This window comes from Macaca mulatta, chromosome 8 (assembly GCF_049350105.2).
Source record: "Macaca mulatta isolate MMU2019108-1 chromosome 8, T2T-MMU8v2.0, whole genome shotgun sequence".
In the NCBI taxonomy this organism is placed as follows: domain Eukaryota; kingdom Metazoa; phylum Chordata; class Mammalia; order Primates; family Cercopithecidae; genus Macaca; species Macaca mulatta.
This window is the reverse complement of record NC_133413.1, coordinates 27047106-27074463: the sequence shown is the minus strand read 5'-3', so window position 1 is coordinate 27074463 and position 27358 is coordinate 27047106. Positions and strand designations below refer to the sequence as shown.

Here is a 27358-nt window from a genome sequence, read left to right as displayed (position 1 = left end):
TCGAAACCAGAATATCCTAGTCTCTGTTAGAGGAAATAAATCTATTGCAGAATAAGGTTAAATTTCATTTTCTTCAGTCTCTAAATGGGGACAATTATACTTTATTGGGTTGATGGTTGATGGAAGAAGAAATAGCTTGCCATCCCTTCCAAAATGATTCATAAACTAACAGGTTAAGAAAAATATTCATCAGGTAGATGTATCTCAAAAGAGCAGCCAACTGTGGGGAAACCCCCAGACACTGTTGGACAAATGAGATCTTCCAGCATCTACTTTAGACTCTAAAATCTCAGTAGAAGTGGGAGCTCAGTACCAGTTGGAAGAGAAGAACAAAAACTCTCAGGGAAGGAAGTAAGGCCCCCAGAGCAGAGAAATGGTATGTGGCTCATGGTGACGGGAAAACCACATCCACCACATGCTACTGAAGCCCAACGGTGCACCTGTCCATGTGCCATGCAGGACGCAAAGAGCAGATGATGAGAGGCCGACCCCTTACCATTCCCTGCTAGGGAACACCATTTGCAGGAGAGGGTGACAGCCTCCTTAGAAGACTCAGTAATAATGCAACTCACTCTCTCCAGAAAGGAGGTGGGAAACCACAAAGCTGGAGGGCCCAGAGCCTTCCGAGTTTCTAGATTTTAATGGGCAAGTACAGATAGCTCTAGAAGGGTTTCTGATGTTTGTACAAATAAATGTGAAAGGAGCCTTAAACGCCATTTGAAAGGGAGTAAATATTTTTCTCAGCCATTTTCTGTTAGCACCACCTTATAAACCACCAGATCGTGCCTCCCATCCTGCAGAGTGGTGCCATCCGGGTTCATCAGCTTCACGAAGGCCAACCCAAACGCTCGCTCTGATTTATCTCTGGCTGAAAAAGCAGAAAGACATGTCTGAGCAGTGCAGAAAGACACCAGGAGGCGATGGCTATGACAGATGACTTCACATTTTGCTTGGGGGTGTGACGTTCAACCATATTCTAATAAGCACAATTCAGCAAATTGCAGTAAGACACGTACCGTGTGCCAATGAAACTGCCTGGCACCCCCAAGTAGGCTCTCCTCTTCCTACATCCCCTAATAAATGAGACCAGCATCTACCCAGTCATCCAAATCGGAAATGTGGGTGTTGACACCAACTCCACCCCATGTCAGCTCCATGTCCTAAATAGCTCTGGAGCCTGTCTCTTCTCTCTCTTGCTGTCTTGCTGTCCCTTCCTGACTTCAGGCCAACCTCACCTCTTCTCTTTATTTCTACAGGACCTTCCCAATGCACCTCTCTGTCTCCAGGCTCTCCCAGCCAACACATTCTCTACATTGGAATGAGGTTTCCCAAGTCCAATCCAATCATGTCAACCATCCTGCTTCAAAACACTTGAATGAGAGATCTCAATTTATGTTGCTCTAAAACAGGCTCTGCAAGATATTTATTCCACTCTAGGGTTTAAGGTGCTGCCCAAGGTTTCTTCCCCCTTCCTCCCCAGAATACCAGCTCCAGTGCTAGGAAAGAAGATCTGTGTGCCCTGTGGCGGCTGGGAGGAGGGTGCGGCTTCATGAGGAGGCAGAGCACCTCTCTCTTGGTCTTCGGGGCCAGTCTCTGAACTCACTGGGTCCCCTGCTTCAGTGGCTCTGATTGGGTAACCTGTGGCCTGTTCTCATCATAGGCACGGCTCTGTGGTCTGCTGTGACTCTCGGGTCCCCACACTGGTGGAGCAGTCATCCATTGTATGATTTTACCTCAGTTTGTTTATCCATTCTCCTACTGATGGGGATTTAGGCTATTCTAGTGTTGGAGTACTACGGGTAAAGCTGTTATGAACATAGACCAACTCCTCCCAAAATCTCAAAACCAGAAACCACCCTTGAATTGCACCTCCTTAACATGGTTGAAAAGCATCTTCAGCCTTTGTGACCTGGCTCCAGCCTAGCTAGAATCAGACTGCCTGGGTGCTAACCCAGCCTGGTCATATGCTAGCCTTGTGACCGCGGGCAAGTACCTAACCTCTCCGTGCCTTAGTTTCTTTATGTATAAACGTAGATAAAAGTAGAATGTACCTTATTATATTATTGTGGATACTAAACAGGACCATACACAAATATAGCTTCACATAATATTTCTTTTTTTTTTTTTTTTTTTTTTTGAGACAGAGTCTCGCTCTGTCGCCCAGGTTGGAGTGCAGTGGTGCGATCTCGGCTCACTGCAAGCTCCGCCTCCTGGGTTCACACCATTCTCCTGCCTCAGCCTCCCAAGTAGCTGGGACTGCAGGTGCCCGCCACCACGCCCAGCTAATTTTTTGTATTTTTAGTAGAGACGGGGTTTCACCATGTTAGCCAGGATGGTTTTGATTTCCTGACCTCATGATCCGCCTGCCTCAGCCTCCCAAAGTGCTGGGATTACATGCGTGAGCCACCGCGCCCAGCCTCACACATTATTTCATACAAACTTCATCTTTGTTCATTGTTAATTGATAATTGTTAGTTATGCAGAACCATATGAAATGGCTGATATTTGGCCATTTAGACCTAAAAAATGGCAATTTCACATGATTCAACCTGATACTATTATTGCTCCACTGGTCCTGCTTTAGCCTTACTGAGCTCATTGGGGTTCTCCAAACATGTTTTTCCCCCCACCCTTCACTGGGCTAATTTCTACTCTCCTTCAAGTCTCAGCTAAGATGTAGGAAGTTATATGCATAAATCCCCCAGACTGGGTAAGGTACTGTGCTACGTATCCATTACAAGTCTTTGCCCCTTGTAATATACACATCACACTATTCCATACATAACCACCCACTTTTTTCATTTATCTTCCTAACCAGACCACAAAGAATCTACGTGGCAGTGTCCAGCTGGCTGTCATAGACCAGGGCCTCGCCTGCAGCCTGCTGTGTAGATGGTGTTCAACACATGCATTTTTGGAAGGAGGGGTTACATTTTTATGCAGTGCTAAATGAGAATAAGAAGCTTCCAGAAATTTTGTGATCGGTCTGAAAAAATCAGTTTTCTTCTCTGCTCACACTTTAGTGCAGCCATTTCAAGAACTGTGACCTAAGACTTGAAATAGTTTTTTCACGAGAAAAATGACAATTTGGGGGGACAAGTGACTAAACAGTTTTCTTGCTACTGCAACATAGCAACATACATTGTGAATGTCTAGGAGGGGGATACAAGGTATATACAGCCTTTCCTATACCTATTTGATTGTGAAACACAACACTTTTTGTTACAGAACATCTAGTAGCAGCTTAGAGCAGGGGACCTCAAAGCCCAGGCCATGAACCCATACCAGTCTGTGGCCTGTTAGGAACTGGGCTACACAGCAGGAGGTAAGTGGCGGACCAGCAAGCAAAGCTCCATCTGTCTTTACAGCTGCTCCCCACTGCTCACATTACCACCTGAGCTCTGCCTCCTGTTGGATCAGCAGCACCATTAGATTCTCACAGGAGCCGAACCCTATTGTGACCTGTGCATGCAAGGGATCTAGGTTGCACACTCCTTGTGCAAATCTAACGCCTGATGATCGAACTGTCTAGTTGCAGGAAAACAAGCTCAGGGCTCCCACTGATTCTACACTACAGTGAGTTGTATAATTATTTCATTATATAGTACAATGTAATAAGAATAAAGAAAACAACAAATGTAATGTGCTTGAGTTACCCTGAAACCATCCCCGCTCCTGGTCCTTGGAAAAATTGGCTTTCACGAAACCAGTCTCTGGGTGCCAAAGATTGAGGACTGCTGTCTTTGAGAATATTAATGTTCACAAAACACATTTTGAGGAAATCCTAATATAGAGTGATAACACAGACCTTGCAAGCCCAGCAAAATTCATTATGCTGATTTCCTTAGCACCAGTGAGTTACAAAAGAAAGTTGCCAAGTCTCTAGTTTCCAAATATCTTGTTCTCCAGATTCACAAGAGGGTTGTCAAGCCAGAGCAAATTTTTTTTAAGTGGAAATATGTCATAGACCTCTTAATACTTACATTCCTGAGATGACCTGTGTCGGAAGGTAAATCTTATATGGCAGCGTGTGACCTCTTCTATAGCAATGGATACCTGTGTCATAGTAAGAAATTAATAGTTTACAGACACAAAGTACTTTGCATGCATGGTTTATTTCATGGAATTAGGCTCAATTTTGTACTCTCCACAGCACAAATTACTAGAGAGTGAGACTTGGTATAGGTTTCATTCAAAGGAGACTGAGCTATTTTCAAATCAAAAGAATCTCAGATCATCTTGCTGTTTATCACAGATTCTGAGCATAGAGATAATGTGAATTTCTAGCATTTTCTGAAGTAAGAAACAGTAATACTTCAGAGGGGAAATACTGGTACTTTGAGGTCTATACAGGACCTTTCAGACTGCAAGATGTGTATAAATACAGTAATAATTGGATCTATAAGACCTAATTATTCCATAAAGAGGGGGAAAGATAATAATTAGGGCTCATAAAGCAGCTTTCTGCTGCTTACATATCCACAGGGGAGAGAAGAAACAGGGCCTTGGGGCACTCAAATGAGCAGAGATTTGTGGTGTGCAGTTAAATTACAGCATGATTATACAATGGAACCTCATGCAAGCATCTAAAATACATATCTGAAGAATTTATATGCATTGAGATAAGCGGTTTTAAAAAGCACAATATAAATTTCTATCAACAGCATCATTCAAAACATATGAACTATATAAAACTGTTGAAAATGATTAATTCTAAATTGAGATATATGAATGCAATTAAAACAATTTTTTTTTTTTTTTCTATGAAGCACTCGTGTGACTTCGACAACCAGAAAGAGCTGATGGAGCCTGGGATTCAGAAGAAGTGGACTCTAGTTCAGGCCCTGATACCAGTCAGCTCTAGGATCTTAGGAAGTCACCGAACTTTGAACCTCAGTACCTAATCAGAAAGACGGCATTACAACACCTGCTTGTTCTAGTTGCAGAGCCCTTGTGGGGCTCAAAGGAGATGACTGATCTGAAAAGCACTTTGGAATGTGTAATACACATATTGAAGTTGAAAAGAGGCCCAGAACACTTGGTGAGAGGCCAAGAAGAAAAAAATGTTAGGAAACTGTTTGCACAGTGTGAAAATTTCTGTTTGGTTTTGTACCGTCTTGGCAGTCTATTATATCCATCACGTCAACCACCAGCTTTGCTATTCAAATTCCCATACATTTATGAATGAGAACATTATTGAAGAATATTGAGTTTCTTAATGATAAATGCTCTTAATACAGAATTATAATTACCGATTTGTTTCTTATTGCACACCATAGGCAACTTACCTAAAAATTTCAAAATAAAGTAGGAATAATTTGGGGGTAAACAGAAGATAGGAATCTAACTGAGGTTTAACAGATAACAGGGGTTGCAAATGACTCATTCTCACCTTGACAGTCTCATACCAACAGGGCTGCTTGACTTGGTAATAGACTACTGATTTGTATTCTGAAATGCCTTCATATCCAGCACCGGGGTGAATTGCTTTCTTCGGATGGAAGGAAAAAATTAGAAGGGAATAATTTTGTTTAGAAAAGGAAGAGGACCCCATATACCATGCACAAGCCCCTTACCCCAAAACACATTCACACATGCCCTACACTGGCACTGATTGGCTGATTAAGTTTGGGGGATGAAGAACAGAGAATGAATTTCTACCACTTTATTCAAGGGTCTATAATATCAATTTGGTAGCAGTTAAGGAATCCAGCACTGCCTAAATATTATTCTTTCCTGTAACTTGTATTTTCTTTTCTCTCGCCAGGCATGCACTCTCCTCTGATTCTTTCCTCTTTTATCTCTCAGGAAACATGATGATGATGAGAAGTTAGGTGACAAATGCAGATGCGCCACTATTTGCAGAAAAGAATTTCTCTTTCCTGTCTACATTCTGTTTTAGGGACTTGGGGTATTGGCACAGCATATTCACTCAAACTCAGGGCTGCATCTTTTCCTGGTCATGAACCACTTAGCTCAGTAGAACCAGCCCTTGGTGGGGCACCATCAAACGAAATGACCAACAGGAGAAGGTGTCTACTTGAAATGAGCTCATCTGCTCTTACCAACAGCACAAACAAAGCACTCTCATACAGTGGCTCACAGCATTCAGTTTTTCCCTTTCATGCAGAATACGACTTGACTTAGTGAACTGCCTGGCTGTTTCCTTAATAGATATTAACATCCATGGGAAGTGATGAAATTGTATTTCACTGTAGCCTCAAACAACTCTGCAACAGGACACTCTGTGAGTCAAGTCAATCAAGTGCTTGGTCCTTGGTTATCAAAGCAGGTAACTATGGCTCATACGAGAAGAGCTGGAGTTCAGTAGAGGTCATGCAGCCTCCTGTGACCACCTCCTGCCTATCCTCTTTGATGTCAGAATCAGGACTCACTTCTTTATGTGGGCAGAAAGCTGGCAGATACCTGCTTTAGATCTTGTCTTAATGTTAAAAAAAAAAAAAAAAAAAAAGGAAAGAAAATGGAAAAGAAAGGAAAATAGAAGAAGGGGAGGCAGAGGGGGAGAGGGAGGGGGAGGGGAAGGGAGGAGAGGGAAAGGGAGGAGAGGGGAAGGGAGGGGAAAGGAGGGGAAGGGAGGGGAGGGGAGGGGAGTGAAGGGAAGGGAAGGGAGAGGAAAGAAAGAAAAAAAAAGAAAAGAAAGAGGAAAGCAAAGCAAAACAACGCAGGCTGCACATGGTGGCTCATGCCTGTAATTCCAGCACTTTGGGAGGCTGAGGTGAGCAGATCACGAGGTCAGGAGTTTGAACCCAGCCTGGCTAACATAGTGAAACCCCGTCTCTACTAAAAATACAAAAAAATTAGCCGAGTGTGGTGGCGGGTACCTGTAATCTCAGCTACTTGGGAGGCTGAGGCAGGAGAATTGGTTGAACCTGGGAGGCAGAGGTTGCAGCAAGCAGAGATTGTGCCACTGCACTCCAGCCTGGGCGACAGTGTGAGAGTCCATCAAAAAAAAAAAAAAAAAAAAAAAGAAGAAGAAAGAAAAGCTGCCAGAGCTGGAGGAACTCTGGACTTGAATTCAGGATACTTGGATACCCTCCCAGCTCTGCCACTAACGCCTGTGTTTCTAGAGAAAATAACTCTTCCTTTTAAAGTTTCTTACAGTTTCCTGTTCATTAAAACTAAATAGCAGGCTGGGTGCGGTGGCTCACGCCTGTAATCTCAACACTTTGGGAGGCTGAGGTGGGCAGATCACGAGGTCAGGAGATTGAGACTATCCTGGCTAACACGGTGAAACCCTGTCTCTCCTAAAAATACAAAAAAATTAGCCAGGCATGTTGGCGGGCGCCTGTAGTCCCAGCTACTCAGGAGGCTGAGGCAGGAGAATGGCGTGAACCCGGGAGGCAGAGTTTGCAGTGAGCGGAGATCGCGCCACTGCACTCCAGCCTGGGCAACAGAGCGGGACTCTGTCTCAAAAAAAAAAACAAAACAAACCAACAAAAAACCCACTAAAGAGCAGTGGTAGCAGATGCCTACCCAAGGGATCTTCCAGTTTCAGTCTCTGATGAGCGCATGTTCTTTGGTTCGGCTCACCCAGGGAAGGAAACGTGCTTTCTGATGCTATTCGAGCAACCAGGCCACTTAGCTGAAGCCTCAGAGTAACTGATCAAGCTTGAATGTGGCAAAATAAGTTGAAAATGATAAATAACCTCTGCATTGGAAGCTTACACATAAAATCATTAGGGGCTGGAGCTATTTCTTAGCACAGGAGAAATATAAAAATAAGAATCTAGATAGCTTCCTTAGTGAAACTGCTCATTGCTAATCATAAATTTAACAGACTGTATATTTATTTTCTCAGGAAAAACCAAACCCATCCTGATGCGAAGAAGAATTAAAATATGGCTAAAAGTCTACGGTGATTGTAAAGATGGATGTGATGGCAGCAGGATTTCCGGGCCACACCGCGCACCTCCAAGAGCTTGCCTTCCTCATCGTGCACAGACATCGTCACCTCCACATTCTTTGGCGTCTTCTTCTTCCCTTTGTCAAACTCGCCATGGATCAGGGTGACATAGATGTCATTCCGAACATCTCCTGCAATACGACAAGCATGCTGTGAGTGTTGCTGAGAGAAGTCATTCTAAGTTTCACAATGTCATATGACGCAAAAGATAAAGACGATATGAAATGTTCTGGTTTTATACTGAACTCCTCATCTGACAAGAGGCTTTCATATGCATTTGCTGGCTTCAGCTTATCTCATTTTACCTTTCCATGCATAGCAAGATGTCTTTGCACTGTGGTTTTATAGAAAATTAAGTAGTAATTCTTTCTCTATTAAAAATTTCTGTCTAATAATAAACACATATTATATATTATTAGGTTACAGTGGCAGATCGTTTTTCAATAGTGCCTTGCAGAGTGTGATATTTTGAATACATCTGATAATAATGAAGGCAACTGTCTATGAGTGCTTATTATATGCTGTGCCAGGCACTGGTCAAAATGTCTTATATGTATTAATGTAATCAATTACAGACTGACTTGTTCATCTATAGAACAACCTGATGAGATAGACACTCCTTCTGAAAGCCTATAGAGTATGTTTTTCTTTTCTTTTTTGATACATGATCTTGCTCTGTTGCCCAGGCTGGAGTGCGGTGGTGCCATCTTGGCTCACTGCAACATCGGCCTGTTGGGCGGGCTCAAGTGATCCTCTCACCTTAGCCTCCCAAGTAGCTGGGATTACAGGCACGCACCACCACGCCTGGCTAATGTTTTGTATTTTTTGTAGAGAAGGGGTCTCACTACGTTGCCCAGACTGGTCTCAAACTCCTGGACTCAAGCAATCTGCCCACCTCAGCCTCCCAAACTGCTGGGATTACAGGTGTGAGCTACCATGCCCAGCCTAGAGTACTTTACATTTCTTTAAATCAGTTTACTTGATTTTATCAATGAAAGAATGCTTTCTGCTGGTTTTTTCTTCATTACCCAACAAAAAAAAATTTAATTAATAAATGTGTGGCCCACATATTAAAGAAAAATATTAAATGTTACTGAAATACATAAAGGAAACTTGGAATAAATGTAAAGTATATTAAACTCCTAGATGAAAAAAGTATTGAAAAACTGATTCCAACACCTGCACTATATTAAACTGCCTCCCAATGTAAAAAACAAAACCTTTTAACACTATAAAAAAACAGGAGTGCATATTTAGAGCAGTGATCATTTTGATCATTTCCCCAACTGGAAAAAAATAAGATACTGCTTACACTTGCTGAGGATGAAGAAAAAGGGGCTTATTCACACAGCACAGTTTGAAATCTTACTTGACACACTCTTTGTCAATGGAGAAACTGAAAATGTGTCAAAAGTCTCAATACGGCAATTCCACTGGTAATATTTGTCTCAAAGTATTAAAAATGTGGGCAATAATTTATCTGTAAGGATATTCACTGTGGTGTTTATAAAAGTGGAAACGTGGAAACAGTCTCAATTTCCAAGCACAGGGAACTAGTGGAATAAATTATGGTATAATCACATGATGGCGGTAATACTCATTTTAAAAAGTGCTTGAGCTCCTACTCTGCAGCAGGCATGTGCTAGGTGTCTGGGTGGCGATGGTGAGCCACTCATCGTCCTTGCCCCAACTCAGGTTACAGTCTAGTGCAGGAGAGAAGCACCAGTCAAATAATCTGCACAAGTAAACCCACCATTACCAGCGGAGGAACATGCCAGGCTCTGTGAATGCACAATACCTGGTCCTGACCTCGTCTGCGGGGTATGCGAACCTTTCCCTTCAGGTGTTAGCACGGTCAGGGAGAGTGGCCTGTGCAAAGGCCCAGAGGTAGGAGACAACCTGACTGACATTCTCACAGTGAGGGGGTGTTCTGGTGTGAGATGAGGTTGTAGAGACAGAAATAAGCCAGATCCCCCTGAGGCCGGTGGGCAAATTAAGAATTTTTATACTTACCCTCCACATAAACGAAAGTCAGTACGATGTTTTCCGTGAGAGAGGAGTTGGGTGAGATCAGATGTGCTTAGGAAACAGAACATTTGGATGCAGTACGAAGAAGAGAAAATGAGCAAAGAGAGAGCGGAAACATGAAAACCAGGTAGGAAGTTATGGCAGTCATCTAGGGAAGAGGCCATCGTAGCTCCAACTCAGGCGGTGGCAATGGAGATGGAGAGAAGGCAAAGAGTGATTTGAGAGTCCTTTCAAAGATAACGCTGACAGGTCTTTAATTTATGTGAGTTGTAAAGGAAAGGGAGGTATCGAGGGTAACTTTCTGGCTTCTTGCTTGTGCAGTGGATGGATAGGTGGGTGGGTGGCTGGCTGGATGGATGGATGGGTGGCTGGGCGGATGGATGGATGGATGGGTGGGTGGGTGGCTGGATGGATGGGTAGGTGGGTGGGTGGGTGGCTGGCTGGATGGATGGATGGGTGGGTGGGTGGATGGATGGATGGATGGATGATGGGTGGGTGGGTGGGTGGATGGATCAAGGTTAGATAGGTGGATGAGTGGATGGATAGGTGGACAGCTGAACGGGTAGGTGGATGGGTGGGTGGATGGATGATAGACAGGTGGGTGGGTGGGTGGATGGACGGATGGATGAATGGATGGAGGTGTTATTTTCTTAGATAAAACACAAGAGAGGTGCCTCAGGCCTAGATGCACAGAATTATGAGGTCCAAATGGGGATGCTGAATAAGAATTAGCCAATTAAAGCAAGGAGGGGCTGGGTGTTGTGGCTCATGCCTGTAATCTCAGCACTTTGAGAGGCAGAGACAAGAGGACTGCTTGAGCCCAGGAGTTCAAGATTAGCCTGGGCAACATAATGAAACTTGGTCTCTACTACAACAACAACAACAACAACAACAAAAATTAGCCAGATGTGGTGGCTCATGCCTGTAGTCCAGGCTACCCAGGAGACTGAGGTGGGAGGACTGCTTGAGCCCAGGAGATCGAGGCTTACAGTGAGCTATGATCATACAACTGTACTCCAGCCTGGATGACAGAGCAAGACCTTGTCTCAAAAAAAAAAAAAAAAAAAAAAAAAAAAAAAAGAGGGGACTCCTAAGGCAGGAAATAGCTGGCTATATGGTCCTAGAGTTCATTAAAGAGGTCTTGGTGCTGGGGCTACAGATTTGAGGGTGACAGGCAGATGAAAGCCAAGTGAGTGGATGACGCCCCTAGGGAGAAAATACAGGTGAAACAGAAAGAGGGCTGTTCTGGGCTGAACTGTGTCCTCCCCAAATTCATATGCTGAAGCCGTAACCCCTAGTAACACAGAATATGACTGTATTTGGAGATACGGCCTTTAAAAGAGTAAGTAAGGTAAAATGAGGTCATATAGGTGGGCCCTAATCCCATATGACTGGTGCCCTCATACGAAGAGATTAAGACACAGACATGCACAGAGGGACAACCAAGTGAAGACGCAGGGAGAAGATGGCTGTCTGCAAGCCAAGGAGAAAGGCCTCCCAAGAAGCCATCCCTGCTGTCACCTTGATGTTGAACTTCCAGTCTCCCATCCTTTGTTGTGAGAAAACTAATGCTGACGCCACCCAGTCCGTGGTATTTTGCTATGGCAGCCCAAGCACACTAATACAGGGTCTCAGAACCAAAAAGCAAGGAACTTCGACATTTAGAGGCGAAGCAGCATATGAGAAGGTGGCAAACGGGTTCTAGCAGAGGCCCCAGGGAAATGGAGAAACAGAGAGAAGTGAGGGGTCACCAATGAGAAGGGAAGGAAATATTTCAACAATGTCAGATGCTGCTGAGAGGTCACAGAGCTGATCACTAGGCTAGAAAACACCAATCAGAGGTAGAGATACCATGATCATGGGTGACTCTCATGAGAGCTACTCTTGAGAGGCTGGAGTGGGGCTGGCAGAGGTGAGAACACAGAAAGAGAGTGGACAGAATCACTCCTGTGAGGCTGAAGACAGAGAGTCAAAGCTCCTCGCTGGAGGGCAAGGAGGTACAGGGGAGAGTTAAGGAGGCAACCGGAACCAGTTCACATGGTGATGGGACAACAGGAAGGAGTTCCAAGCGCAGGGAGTTGGGTCTAGACCTGAATTTCTCAGAACTGACTCACCACCGGATCACCCTGGGAGCTCTGAATCAGTCTCTAGAAATCTGGGAATCTGTATTTTCATGGAGATCTTCAAGGAGATCTTGATTAGCTGATCCACAGACTAGCACTGGAAACCCTTGTTCTAGATGATCTTTTAATTTTTAAATTATACTTTAAGTTCTAGGGTACATGTGCACAATGTGCAGGCTTGTTACATACGTATACGTGTGCCATGTTGGTGTGCTGCACTCATTAACTCGTCATTTACATTAGGTATATCTCCTAATGCTATCCCTCCCCACTCCCCCTACCCTACAACAGGCCCAAGTATGTGATGTTCCCCTTCCTGTGTCCAAGTGTTCTCGTTGTTCAATTCCCACTTATGAGTGAGAACACGCAGTGTTTGGTTTTTTGTCCTTGCAATAGTTTGCTGAGAATGATGGTTTCCAGCTTCATCCATGTCCCTACAAAGGACATGAACTCATCATTTTTTATTGGCTGCATAGTATTCCATGGTGTATACATGCCACATTTTCTTAATCCAGTCTATCACTGTAGGACATCTGGGTTGGTTCCAAGTCTTTGCTATTGTGAATAGTGCCAAAATAAACATACGTGTGCATGTGTCTTTACAGCAGTGTGATTTATAATCCTTTGGGTATATACCCAGTAATGGGATGGCTGGGTCAAATGGTATTTCTAGTTCTAGATTCCTGAGGAATCGCCACACTGTCTTCCACAATGGTTGAACTAGTTTACACTCCCACTAACAGTGTAAAAATGTTCCTATTTCTCCACATCCTCTCCAACACCTGTTGTTTCCTGACTTTTTAATGATCACCATTCTAACTGGTGTGAGATGGTATCTCATTGTGGTTTTGATTTGCATTTCTCTGATGGCCAGTGATGATGAGCATTTTTTCATGTGTCTGTTGGCTGCATAAATGTCTTCTTTTGAGAAGTGTCTGTTCATATCCTTTGCCCACATGTTGATGGGGTTGTTTTTTTCTTGTAAATTTGTTTGTGCTCCTTGTAGATTCTGGATATTAGCCCTTTGTCAGATGAGTAGATTGCAAAAATTTTCTCCCATTCTGCAGGTTGCCTGTTCACTCTGATAGCAGTTTCTTTTGCTGTGCAGAAGCTTTTTAGTTTAATTAGATCCCGTTTGTCAACTTTGGCTTTTGTTGCCATTGCTTTGGTGTTTTAGACATGAAGTCCTTGCCCATGCCTATGTCCTGAATGGTATTGCCTAGGTTTTCTTCTACGGTTTTTATGGTGTTAGGTCTAACATTTAAGTCTTTAATCTACCTTGAATTAATTTTTGTATAAAGTATAAGGAAGGGATCCAGTTTTAGCTTTCTACATATGGCTAGCCAGTTTTCTAAGCACCATTTATTAAATAGGGAATCCTTTCCCCACTTCTTGTTTTCGTCAGGTTTGTCCAAGATCAGATGATTGTAGATGTGTGGTGTTATTTCTGAGGCCTCTGTTCTGTTTCATTGGTCTATATCTCTGTTTTGGTATCAGTACCATGCTGTTTTGGTTACTGTAGCCTTGCAGTATAGTTTGAAGTCAGGTAGCATGATGCCTCCAACTTTGTTCCTTTGCCTTAGGATTGACTTGGCAATGCGGGCTCTTTTCTGGTTCCATATGAACTTTAAAGTAGTTTTTTCCAATTATGTGAAGTCACTGGTAGCTTGATAGGGATGGCACTGAATCTATAAATTACCTTGGGCAGTATGGCCATTTTCACGATACTGATTCTTCCTATCCATGAGCATGGAATGTTCTTCCATTTGTTTGTATCCTCTTTTATTTCATTTTATCTTATCAGTGGTTTGTAGCTCTCCTTGAAGAGGTCCTTCATATCCCTTGTAAGTTGGATTCCTAGGTATTTTATTCTCTTTGAAGCAATTGTGAATGGGAGTTCACTCATGATTTGTTTTTTTCTTTTCTTTTTTTTTTTTTTTTTTGAGACGGAGTCTCGCTCTGTCGCCCAGGCTGGAGTGCAGTGGCGCGATCTCGGCTCACTGCAAGCTCCGCCTCCCGGGTTCACGCCATTCTCCTGCCTCAGCCTCCCGAGTAGCTGGGACTACAGGCGCCCACAACCGCGCCCAGCTAATTTATTTATTTATTTATTTATTTTTGTATTTTTAGTAGAGACAGGGTTTCACCGTGGTCTCGATCTCCTGACCTTGTGATCCGCCCGCCTCGGCCTCCCAAAGTGCTGGGATTACAGGCGTGAGCCACCGCGCCCGGCCGATTTGTTTTTTTCAAAGAACATCTTTATTTCTGCCTTCATTTCATTATTTACCCAGTAGTCATACAGAAGCAGGTTGTTCAGTTTCCATGTAGTTGAGCAGTTTTGAGTGAGTTTCTTAATCCTGAGTTCTGGTTTGATTGCACTGTGGTCGGAGAGACAGTTTGTTACAATTTCTGTTCTTTTACATTTGCCGAGGAGTGCTTTACTTCCAACTATGTGGTCAATTTTGGAATCAGATAGTTGATTCCAACTATAAAATCAGAGACTAGGATTGCAACCCCTGCCTTTTTTTGTTTCCCATTTGCTTGGTAGATCTTCCTCCATCCCTTTATTTTGAGCCTATGTGTGTCTCTGCACGTGAGATGGGTCTCCTGAATACAGCAAACTAATGGGTCTTGACTCTTTATCCAATTTGCCAGTCTGTGTCTTTTAATTGGAGCATTAATCCCATTTACATTTAAGGTTAATATTGTTATGTGTGAATTTGATCCTGTCATTATGATGTTAGCTGGTTATTTTGCTCGTTAGTTGATGCAGTTTCTTCCTAGCATCGATGGTCTCTACAACTTGGTGTGTTTTTTGCAGTGGCTGGTACCATTTGTTCCTTTCCATGTTTAGTGCTTCCTTCAGGAGCTCTTGTAGGGCAGGCCTGGTGGTGACAAAATCTCGCAGCATTTGCTTGTCTGTAAAAGATTTTATTTCTCCTTTACTTATGAAGCTTAGTTTGGCTGGATATGAAATTTCAGGTTGAAAATTCTTTTCCTTAAGAATGTTGAATACTGGTCCCCACTCTCTTCTGGCTTGTAGAGTTTCTGCTGAGTGATCTGCTGTTAGTCTGTTGGGCTTCCTTCTGTGGGTAATCCGACCTTTCTGTCTGACTGCCCTTAACATTTTTTCCTTCATTTCAACCTTGGTGAATCTGACAATTATGTGTCTTGGAGTTGCTCTTCTCAAGGAGTATCCTTGTGGCATTCTCTGTATTTCCTGAATTTGAATGTTGGCCTGCCTTGCTAGGTTGGGGAAGCTCTCCTGGATAATATCCTGAAGAGTGTTTTCCAATTTGGTTCCATTCTCCCCATCACTTTCAGGTACACCAATCAGATGTAGATTTGGTCTTTCACATAGTCTCATACTTCTTGAAGGCTTTGTTCATTTCTTTTTATTCTTTTTTCTCTAAACTTCTCTTCCTGCTTCATTTCATTCATTTGCTCTTCCATCTCTGATACCCTTTCTTCCAGTTGATCGAATTGGCTACTGAAGCTTGTGCATTCATCACGTAGTTCTCGTGCCATGGTTTTCAGCTCCATCAGATCCTTTAAGGACTTCTCTGCATTGGTTATTCTAGTTAGCCATTTGTCTAATCTTTATTCAGGTTTTTAACTTAATTGCTATGGGTTTGAACTTCCTCCTTTAGCTCGGAGAAGTTTGTTCGTCTGAAGCCTTCTTCTCTCAACTTGTCAAAGTCATTCTCTGTCCAGCTTTGTTCCATTGCCGGCGAGGAGCTGCATTTTTTGGAGGAGGAGAGGCACTCTGATTTTTAGAATTTTCAGTTTTTCTGTTCTGTTTTTTCCCCATCTTTGTGGTTTTATCTACCTTTGGTCTTTGATGATGGTGATGTACAGTTGGAGTTTTGGTGTGGATGTCCTTTCTGTTTGTTAGTTTTCCTTCTGACAGTCAGGACCATCAGCTGCAGGTCTGTTGGAGTTTGCAGGAGGTCTACTCCAGACCCTGTTTGCCTGGGAATCAGCAGTGGAGGCTGCAGAACAGCGAATATTACTGAACAGAAAATGTTGCTGCCTGATCATTCCTCTGGAAGTTTCATGTCAGAGGGGTACCTGGCTGTGTGATGTGTTACTCGGCCCCTACTGGGGGATGTCTCCCAGTTAGGCTATTTGGGGGTCAGGGACCCATTTGAGGAGGCAGTCTGTCCGTTCTCAGATCTCAAGCTCTGTGCTGGGAAAACCACTACTCTCTTCAAAGCTGTCAGACAGGGACATTTAAGTCTGCAGAGGTTTCTGCTGCCTTTTGTTTGGCTATGCCCTGCCCCTAGAGGTGGAGTCTACAGAGGAAGGCAGGCCTCCTTGAACTGAGGTGGGCTCCACCAAGTTCGAGCTTCCTGGCAGCTTTGTTTACCTACTCAAGCCTCAGCAATGGCGGGCGCCCCTCCCCCAGTCTCGCTGCCAGCTTGCAGTTTGATCTCAGACTGCTGTGCTAGCAATGAGCGAGGCTCCATGGGCGTGGAATCCTCTGAGCCAGGCGTGGGATATAATCTCCTGGTGTGCCGTTTGCTAAGACCATTGGAAAAGCGCAGTATTAGGGTAGGAGTGACCTGATTTTCCAGGTGCCGTCTGTCACTGCTTTGTTTGGCTAGGAAAGGGAATTCCCTGACCCCTTGAGCTTCCCGTGTGAGGTGATGCCTCACCCTGCTTCGGCTCACGCTTGGTGGGCTGCACCCACTGTCCGACACGCCCCAGTGAGATGAACCTGGTACCTCAGTTGGAAATGCGGAAATCACCCGTCTTCTGTGTCGCTCACAATGGGAGCTGTAGACTGGAGCTGTTCCTATTCGGCCATCTTGGAACCGTCCCCCTAAATGATTTTTTTTTTTTGTCTTTCTTTCTTGAGACAGAGTCTTCTCTATTGCCCAGGCTGGAGTGCAGTGGCACGATCTAACGTCACTACAAACTCTGCCTCCTGAGTTCAAGTGATCCTCCCACTTCAGCCTTCCAAGTAGCTGGGATTACAGGCACGCACCACCACTCTCGGCTTTTTTTTCTTTTTGAGATAGAGTCTTGCTGTGTCACCCTGGAGTGCAGTGGTACAATCTCAGCTCACTGCAACCACCACCTCCAGGGTTCAAGCAATTCTCCTGCCTCAGCCTCCCAAGTAACTGCGATTACAGGTGCACATCAACTTGCCCAGCTAATTTTTGTGTTTGGAATAGAGATGGGGTTTTACCATGTTGGCCAGGCTGGTCTTAAACTCCTGACCTCAAGTGATCCACCCACCTCAGCCTCTCAAAGTGCGGGATTACAGATGTAAGCCATCTCGCCTGGCCATATTCTAGATGAATTTTAAAACCGATGTAGCCCTTGGCATTCTATGAACCAATCCTATTGACTTAAAAACAAAAAAACAAACAAAAAAAATGTTATTTTACAAGCCAGATTTCAAAGGTAAACTCACCTTATTCAAAGGCCTCAGGAGAAGCCAACCCTGCTGTCACCTTGATCAAAGAATAAACTCCTCTACTTTATGTTTTCAGATTTGTGTCTTGTTGTAGCAGTAAAATTTTTCTTTAACAAGAAGACAAAACATTTTCCCAGAATGTTGATGAATGTATATCAGGGTAAAATGGCCATGTAATGGACAAAATAAGCAAAAAACTATCTTCTTTTATGAGAAAAAGAAAAAAAGAGTGATCTCCATTTTATTACTTTTTTATTCATTCATTCCACAAATATTCATTTAAGACTCACTACATGTAGAGAGTGTAGGCAGCAACAAGTTATCACTGCCCCTTAATTTCTCAAAGGAGAAATAAGATCTTGTATTACTTTAAAATACCTAATTTTTTATTTTTATTTTTATTTTTTTTTTTGAGACAGAGTCTTGCTCTGTCACCCAGACTGGAGTGCAGTGGCGCAATCATAGCTCACTGCAAGCTCTGCCTCTCGGGCTCAAGCGATTCTCATGCCTCGGCCTCCTGAGTAGCTGGGACTACAGGCACCTGCCACCATGTCCAGCTAATTTTTGTATTTTTGATAGAGACAAGTTTTACCATGTTGGCCAGGCTGGACTCAAAGTCCTGACCTCAAGTGATCTGCCTGCCTCGGCCTCCCAAAGTGCTGGGATTACAGACATGAGCCACCATGCCTGGCCTAAAATAACCTGGATTTTTGTGCAACAGATAAGTTGGTTTTCTAGAATTTTTCTAACATGGCATGGTTGTTTTTCTAGAATTTCTATTAATATCAGTTAGTTTATAGCAACATGTATAAAATTTGAGGGACTGATTCCCTTTTCTTAGTACGGAGATTAAAATTAAATGGGTGAAGTCAGCAAATTGAGAGAACACACACATATGCAGATCACTAGAAAGAAGATGAAACAGGAAAATGCTGACATTCTTGTCACAACAAGAACAGGGAGAGCCAGAGCACTTTTGGAGCTGCAGAGAATGGAGAGAGCAAGGCGCCCACATGCTGGGGACGTCATAACGAGAAAGGGACACACAAATGAGGCCAATTAGTCTCCTGAACGGAGCACCCTGTGCTATCTGAGAGAGTCTGTGTAAAAGAGAGAGTAAGAAAATTTGAGTTATGTTTTTTTTTTTTTTTTTTTTTTTTTTGAGACGGAGTCTCGCTCTGCCGCCCAGGCTGGAGTGCAGTGGCCGGATCTCAGCTCACTGCAAGCTCCGCCTCCTGGGTTCACGCCATTCTCCTGCCTCAGCCTCCCGAGTAGTTGGGACTACAGGCGCCCGCCACCGCGCCCGGCTAGTTTTTTGTATTTTTTAGTAGAGATGGGGTTTCACCGTGTTAGCCAGGATGGTCTCGATCTCCTGACCTCGTGATCCGCCCGTCTCGGCCTCCCAAAGTGCTGGGATTACAGGCTTGAGCCACCGCGCCTGGCCTGAGTTATGTTTAAAAGCATTATCTTGGGCTTGCACACTGGGTAGCTTCTTAAGTACTGCAGGTGTCTCTGTTTGTGTCCCAGTTGCCTCAGGACCACTGAATGTAAACAACCAAGTCTTCTGGATCCAAGCTGCCTCCACTGTCCAATAAGAAACAATCGCTGCACAGGAGGAAGCAAACAGGTGAGCCATGCAAAGTGCTTACCCGGCAGTATGATTTCAGGAAAGCCCATCTTCCGGGCTATTGCTGTTGATCTATCAACCAAGTGTGAAAAATTCTTCTGAACCTGTGTGAGGTCACCTGGCAAGAGCTTCAAGGATACCCAAAGTCCTTTAAACAAATAAAAGATAAATTTTTAGTTCTTTGTATGATCTGTATAACACACGCATAACTGTTGAGAAGAACATTTAAATTGTATAGTCACAATCTTACTATAAAGATGTAAATTCTCCCCCAGTTGACCTATAATTTCAATGACACTTCCATTAAAATCACAACATGACCTCTTTGAGAATTCGACAGAGATGTGAACAGATGCTAACTTTGGGGGAAGAAAAGGGTAAAGATAGGCCCTACCAGATACCAGAATATATGGCAAAGCTACAATGATCTGTGATACTAGTGGTAAAAAAAAAAGACATATACATGAAACAATGAAATACTATAGTATATTGCAATTTCATATATGGCAAAAGAGGCATAACAAATCATGAAAAAAATCCAATAATTACATGAATATGCTGGGATTATTTTCTTGCTACCTAAAAAAATTTAATTTCTCATCTTGTATTTTCATTAAAATAAATTCCCAATAATGAATTACATAGAAAAAGAAGGCAGAATGTTAAAAGGAAAAAGAAGTGTATAGTTATTAAACCTCTGAGAACAAACCATTTTTCTTTTTTTTCTTTCTTTGAGACAGAGTCTCACTTTGTTGCCCAGGCGGAATGCGGTGGCATCATCTCAGCTCACTGCAACTTCTTTTTTTTTTTTTTTTTTGAGACGGAGTCTCGCTGTGTGGCCCAGGCTGGAGTGCAGTGGCCCGATCTCGGCTCACTGCAAGCTCCACCTCCCGGGTTCACGCCATTCTCCCACCTCAGCCTCCGAGTATCTGGGACTACAGGTGCCCGCCACCACGCCCGGCTAGTTTTTTGTATTTTTAATAGAGTATTTTTAATAGAGACGGGGTTTCACTGTGTTAGCCAGGATGGTCTCGATCTCCTGACCTCCTGATCCACCCACCTCGGCCTCCCAAAGTGCTGGGATTACAGGCTTGAGCCACCGCGCCTGGCCTCACTGCAACTTCTGACTCCTGAGTTCAAGCAATTCTCATGCCTTAGCCTCCCCAGTAGCTGGGATTACAGGTGTGCACCAATACACTGGCTAATCATTGTATTTTTTTTTTTTAGTAGAGATGGGGTTTCACCATGTTAGCCAGGCTGGTCTCGAACTCCTAACCTCAAGTAATCCACCTGCCTCAGCCTCCCAAAGTGCTGGGATTACAGGCATGAGACATCATGCCCAGCCGTAATGATTTTTAAATATCAGTTTGCAACATAACCAAGAGTGCAGTAAGATAAACACTCACACATGGTAGAAATCTATGGCAAGCGATTTGGCAATATTTATATCTCCAGGTGTAGGCTTGTTCCCAGCATGTGATCTAGAAATCCAACTTCTGGGAATTTTCTTGGGGAGACAGTCTTAAACATGGAAAAGACTTCATGTATAAAGATAGTCAGAGTACGGGTTTTTATATTTGTAATAACAACAAATTAGAAAGCACTTAAGTGTTTATCTAGGGGATTCCCTCTTCTTAAGTCTAAATGCTAGAATATTATGCAGCCATAAAAAAGTATTTGTGAAGAGCATAAAAACATTTGGAAAGTGCTTGTTTGGCATGAAGTATGGTATTTGGGAAAAAAAGAAAGAAAAAAAGAAAAGTGCTTGTTTTGCTGTTAGGTAGCAAGAATGGAAATGACTTTTTTTCAGTTTTGTTTAAAAAATTACACGTACATGGTTATCTATTTAGTATAAGGGTTTTCCACTCCAGCTGAAATTATACTTAGTTAAGAGCTCTAAAAAAAAACAGAAATAGGGCCAGGCACAGTGGCTTACACCTGTAATCCCAGCACTTTGGGAGACCGAGGTGGGAGGATCACTTGAGTTCAGGAGTTCGAGACCAGCCTGGCTAACATAGTAAAAGCCCGTCTCTACTAAAAATAGAAAAATTAGCCAGGTGTGATGACAGGTGTCTGTAATCCCAGCTACTTGGGAGGCTGAGTCTGGAGAATCACTGGAACCCAGGTGACAGAAGTTGCAGTGAGCCGGGATTGCACCATTGCACTCCAGCCTGGGCGACAGAGTGAGACTCCATCTCAAAAAAACAAAAACAAAAACAGAAATATATTTAGTTATTTGTTTTCAGATTCTTTATTGATTCCTTGCATGTCTTTCCTATGCAGGATAATTGCAAGTACATAAGAAACTAAATATTATGAAAATAACATGTTTTCTGATTGCTTCTATTTTGGAAGACAGTTACAGGGTAGTGAAAAAAAGTCATTCAGTCTCTGTATTTTTGATATGTACAGACTAATTCAGTCTCTCTCTCTCTCTCTCTATATATATATATATATTTTTTTTTTTGAGACGGAGTCTCGCTCTGTTGCCATACTGGAGAGTAGTGGCAAAATCTTGGCTCACTGCAATCTCTGACTTTGTGGTTCAAGCGATTCTCCTGCCTCAGCCTCCTGAGTAGCTGGGATTACAGCCATGCCACCATGCCCAGCTAATTTTTGTATTTTTAGTAGAGACAAGGTTTCACCATGTTGTTCAGGAGGGTCTCCAATTCCTGATCTTGTGATCCACCCACCTTGGCCTCCCAAAGTGCTGGGACTACAGGCGTGAGCCACCCCCGGGCCAGTCTCTACATATTTTTGAAATAGGAGTTAAGAAATTATTTAGACAGATAGTGACGGTAAGGAAATCCTCAGCAAGGTTTTCCTCTTAATGAAAAGCAGCCCCCAAATCATTTTCTTTTCCAACAAAGATTAGCCTGTAAAATCGAGCTGCAGACATAGACAAGCAAGCTGGAAGCTCACATGGGTGAATGCCAGCAGTTGTGCCAATAGGAAAGGGCTACCTGGAGCTAGGCATGTCTAACATGGCGTCTCCATCGTCCCTTCTCTTTGAGAGCCACGTGTACAGTAAGAAGTAGACAACATGGCACCAGCCAGGTGGAAAGCCCATTTGCATAAGATTAGAATGGAGTGACCAGTCTTCCCTGCATGCGATGTAAATGTCACACCTGGTCCAACCAATCTGTAGGCCCTACAGAAATCAGACACCACCTCCTCAAGCCTGCCTATAAAATCTGGGAGCCCCTATCTCTCACGAGAGACAGAGAACTATTCTCCTTTCTCTTTCTTTTGCCTATTAAACCTCCACTCCTAAACTCCATCTTTGTGTGTGTCCATGTCCTTAATTTTCTTGGCATGGGACAACAAACCCTTGGGTATTACCCCAGACAACAATGCTGCTTCGTTTTTTTAAACTAATTTCATAAGCTCTGCAAACACAAGGTCTTAAAAAGTTGATTAAAGCTCAGAGTGGTTCCTCTCCATGGAAATCTTTAGTAAAAGGTGAAAGATTTATAAAATATTAAGGAAAATCAAAGTATTCATGTTTGAAATTTTACAAATATGGTCATCACCTTGGTATTTGCGTCTTTAAACTGCTTTTCCTTATTTGATTCAAAATGCAGTTTCAATAAGCAGAACTTCTCTTAGTTAAAACTCTATCAACAGAGCATGATATGGAGATACTGAAAACTAAAATTTTTACATTATTTTATATTAATACATATTCATCTGTATTACTTTGGTTTCCTTCCTCTCAGTTTTAAAAAATGTGATGGGATAAACTTATTCAGAATAGAGCATAATTATTATCTAGGGTCGGCATTGGGAATGAAGGGTAGACAAAAATGTGGAGGCCAGGAGTGGTGGCTCATGCCTATAGTTCCAGGGATTTGGGAGGCCAAGGTGGGAGGATCACTTGAGGCCAGAAGTTGAGACCAGCCTGGGCAATATAGTAAGATCCCATCTCTACAAAAAATTTAAAAATTAGCTGAGCACGGTGGTGCATGCCTGTAGTCCCAGCTACTTGGGAGGCTGAGGTAGGAGGATTGCTTGAGCCCAGGAAGTGGAGACTGCAGTGAGCCAAGACCATGCAACTGCACTCCAGCCTGGGTGACAACATGAGACCGTCTCAAAATAAATAAATAAATAAATGAATAAAGAGTAAAGACTCATGGGATAAAAATTTGTTCCACAGAATTTACAAAACACAACTGTGATCAAATCACTGCTGGGTCCATTTCAATGCAATTTAGTCTTAAAAGCCTGTGGTAGGAAGCCTGAGGTCCCTAGCAGAGGCTGTTTTGTATCAGAGAAAGATAATAAAGGGCAGGAGTCCAAGGACCCAGCTGTGAATGTCCCCCACCCTCAGCAGAGTCCCTCCCAGCTCTGGCACTGGACTGTACCTTGCCCTTTGTGATTCACTTCCTTTGCTGCAATCACTTTATTCAAGACTGAAGTGAGTGGCTCATTTTCCCCAGTCACATGTGATGTTATCAAAGGTGACATGATGAGCTGCCGCTGGCGGATGTAGGTTTCCATCGCAATTCTTGGAAAAGAGAAATAAGAGGTAAGGTGGGAGGGGGAGGAAGGAAGTCTGCAGCACAACCTCAGGTAATGGTGAGTCGTATGGGAATAATTTGGAAATATCAACACTAAATACCCCTATTCTATCTTTCCTTAGTTTTCCATTTTGTGTCTATCTTAAATACTAAATTCACCTTGGAAATGACTTGAGGCAAAGAGAGAGGGAAAAACCCCAAGAGTACACAAAACTGGTGACAAAAGGTTAGCAGCTAAAATCAGAGGCAATGCTCCATGCTCTGTCAGAGGCAGAAGAGGCTGCTGCAATAGAATTGAAGACAGAGCACCCACAGGAGGGGCAGGAGCCCCCAGGTCTACTTCTACTTGATAGTGAGCTCTGCAAGAGGCTCCCTTTGGGCCTCAGTTTCTCCATCTGTAAGAGATGGGCTGGGATCCCATGCCTGTTAAGGCTTCTGTCTAGTGTCAACCCCCTATGTACGAGCACGGTGTATATACCTGGTGTCTGGCAGATGTTCTCAGATTTCTATGTGATGACAAGCTAGATCTTGGCATGGGTGCTGCCAAACAAGCTCCACTTGAGTGACCTTATCAGGCTGTGGCTCGTAAAGGGCGATCAAAGAACCAAACACAGCCCCCATTCTACTGAAGGCAGAAGCACGATCAGCAACTGCACCTCGGCGGGCAGTACAATAGTCTCCTGTCTCCTCTGTCCGCTGCACGTAGGCCAGTTTTCTCCACAGGGTTCCCTGCACCCTGACAATAAAACACGCTGCAATATGTGACCGGCAAATGGGATTGCTATAGTCTTGAGTTCCTGTTTTTTACAAATGACTCTCTCTAAATGGACTTGCAAAATACACATACCACACTCTCCTACTGGAAAACACTGTAAAGTTTTTGAAGTAGGTTATGGCAGTGCTTGCCGTAAATCTTAGGCATTCAATGCCAGAGGCTGCAGTCTACATCGTAAATACTTCACTGTGGCTGTTGGCAGCACAGTGAGCAGTAATCAAATTAAGGCAGGGTTCGTCAGGGACTCAAAGTGTGGATTATGCAGTGGGGACAATCTCAGGTCTAAGTATTGTGATATGGTTGCTGGAGGAAAGCTGGTTCAGAAATTAAGCAGGAGGCACATCGCCACCAGCAAATATACAGATGACTGTTTCAGTCATCTTTCATATCCATGAAGGCCACTCCTATTATGTACATATAATCTTAAATACAAATATAACACATTCAGAGTACCATAACATATATGGTACAGCATTTATATCTAGTAAGTATTATATGTATATTTATATTTATTCAATATACAGTCATATGCCTAACAATGTTTCAGTTAATGACAGACTGCATAGATGACCATGGTCCCATAAGATTATAAGGGAGCTGGCCAGGCATGATGGCTCACACCTGTAATCCCAGCACTTTGGAAGGCCGAGGCGGGTGGATCACCTGAGGTCAGGAGTTCGACATGAGCCTGACCAACATGGTGAAACCCCGTCTCTACTAAACATGGAAAAATTAGCCAGCTGTAATGGCATGCCCCTGTAATCTCAGCTACTCGGGAGGCTGAGGCAGGAGAATTGCTTGAACCCAGGAGGTGAGGTTGTAGTGAGCGGAGATCACGCCACTACACTCCAGCCTGGCCAACAAGAGCGAATCTCTATCTCAAAAAAAAAGATTATTAATGGAGCTGAAACATTCCTATTGCCTAGTGATGTTATAGCTGTTTTAACATCTCAGCACAACTCATTACCTTTTCTATGTTTAAATATGTTTAAAGATACAAATAGCACTGTGTTACAATTGCCTGCAGTATTCAGTACAGTAGCATGCTGGACAGGTTTACAGTCTAAGAGCAAAAGGTTATACCATACAGCCTAGGTGTGTAGTAGTCCATACATTCCAGGTGTGTGTAAGTGCACTCTGTGGTGTCTACACAATGACAAGAGAGCCTAGCGACATGTTTCTCAGAATGTATCCTTGCCATGAAGTGATGCATGATTGTATTTAACATATCTATAATGTAATTAACAAATTAACATTATATTAAATTCAACATATTTATTAAATATACTTAAACATATTTATATATTATACAATACATATTTATATAGGTGTGTGCATACAGTGTTTTATATTATACACAAAACAAGAGCAGCATTCATGGAGATGAAAGTTATCACATAATTAACTTTAGCACTGTGCTACATAAAATATTTGTCTCGTCTTGGAAGGTCAATATATAGGTGGTAGCATACCAGGTAAGTGCATTTGATTTTTTAATTATTTTATCTATTTTTACTTTATATTTTATTTTATCTGAGACAGGGTATGACTCTGTCACCCAGGATGGAGTGCAATGGCCATATTTTTAAAATAATTCCTAGCAGTCTCTGGATAAAAGAGACAAGTACTACTTAGCACGAGCTATTTGCACTATTATGTTTAGAAACTGGTCCAAAGGTGTGGACTTAACATTGAAAGATTAAAATTTTTATATTTTATTTATTACATATAATACATATTTTTTATATTAAAAAAAGACAACAGGAAAACAAAAACAGAGGCAAAATCACCAAGAGTTATATCAACAGAAATACTGTTAATCATGGAATACATTTTTCGAAATATCTAAATTTTAAGGCTTTTAATGCATTGTAACAATTTATATTCCTATAAGTAATGTATGTCTCTTTATATCTACCCAAACACTAAAATGTGGTCAAGATAAAAACTAAACCTTGATGTTTCAATTTACATTTCACTCATCCTCAATAAATGTACAACGCCATTTCTCTGTGTGTGTGTGTGTATTCCCTTCATGTCCTTATTAATTTCTATTAATTCTTTATATATTACAAATACTCATCTTTCTCAAACACACTGCAAAGATTGTATTGATTTTTTTATATGTATAAGTTCTCTACAATTTTTGGGTGGTTAAATCTATCAATTTTTCTTTTTTTGGCTGAATCTTTAAAATGGCCTCCTTCTCATTACTACCATATAAAACTTCTATTTTCCTGTTAATATTTTAAGATTCTAGCTCTTACAGTTGTATGTTTAATCATCTAAAATTTACAATGGCATAAGTTGTGAGACTGCAATCTAACTTAGGGATCTTAAATGGCCAACTTTCTCCAAAAAAAATTTTTTTTTGCATCATGTATCTTTCTCCACTAATTTGTGATATCATCTGTAAACAAATGATATATTAACTCAAATATATGATTCTGGCTGGTTTGTGGAATTCTCAGTTTGTTCTACTTGTCTGCAGTGGCAGCCGCAAGTGAACTGAGATGATGCCCTCTGACTGGCACGATGGCCCCTGGTGGGAGTTGGTCCCGGCAATGCTCTCGGCCTCCGCTAGGCCTACACTGTCTGAGCCGGTGCTGGAGCAGGTCACGACGTTCACACTTGCACTTCTTCAGAGTGACATGGCTTGAATCTGCTCCCAACAGCTCCTCAATGGCCTACCCATGGCTCCAGCTCCTGCAGCTCAATATGGAGGGCCTTAGTGAAGCTCTGCAGGGATCCTTTCACACACTCCCAGGATGGCTTTCCCCCGACATGCAGGAATGCCAGCCCATGGGTGGGTCAGCCCTTCACTCTCTCATCTCCTAATCCCTCGCTTCAGACAGTGTGGCCCTCAGACCAGCTACACCAGCATCACCTGGGAGCTTGTCAGAGGCAGAACTCCCCTGCAGCCTAACAAGCTCCCCTGA

At 42.8% G+C, this 27358-nt stretch overlaps 1 protein-coding gene and 1 non-coding gene across 6 annotated transcripts in view; both read right to left on the bottom strand.

The window, feature by feature from the left end:
• DOCK5 (dedicator of cytokinesis 5) overlaps nt 1–27358 on the bottom strand; it is a 234970-nt gene that overhangs the window by 88366 nt on the left and 119246 nt on the right. For all 5 annotated transcript variants that reach the window (XM_015144994.3, XM_028852472.2, XM_001107224.5 and 2 more), the window contains exons 12-17: nt 23489–23631; nt 19147–19272; nt 7931–8055; nt 5393–5491; nt 3984–4056; nt 765–868 (exon numbers count right to left, since the gene is read on the bottom strand). In XM_015144994.3, the coding sequence (XP_015000480.3) occupies nt 765–868; nt 3984–4056; nt 5393–5491; nt 7931–8055; nt 19147–19272; nt 23489–23631 (670 nt within the window). The remainder of the gene's footprint in view (nt 1–764; nt 869–3983; nt 4057–5392; nt 5492–7930; nt 8056–19146; nt 19273–23488; nt 23632–27358) is intronic.
• Nucleotides 22511–22624, bottom strand: LOC114680556 (U5 spliceosomal RNA). Its single transcript, XR_003732756.1, has one exon. It is a non-coding gene; the product is annotated as a U5 spliceosomal RNA (small nuclear RNA).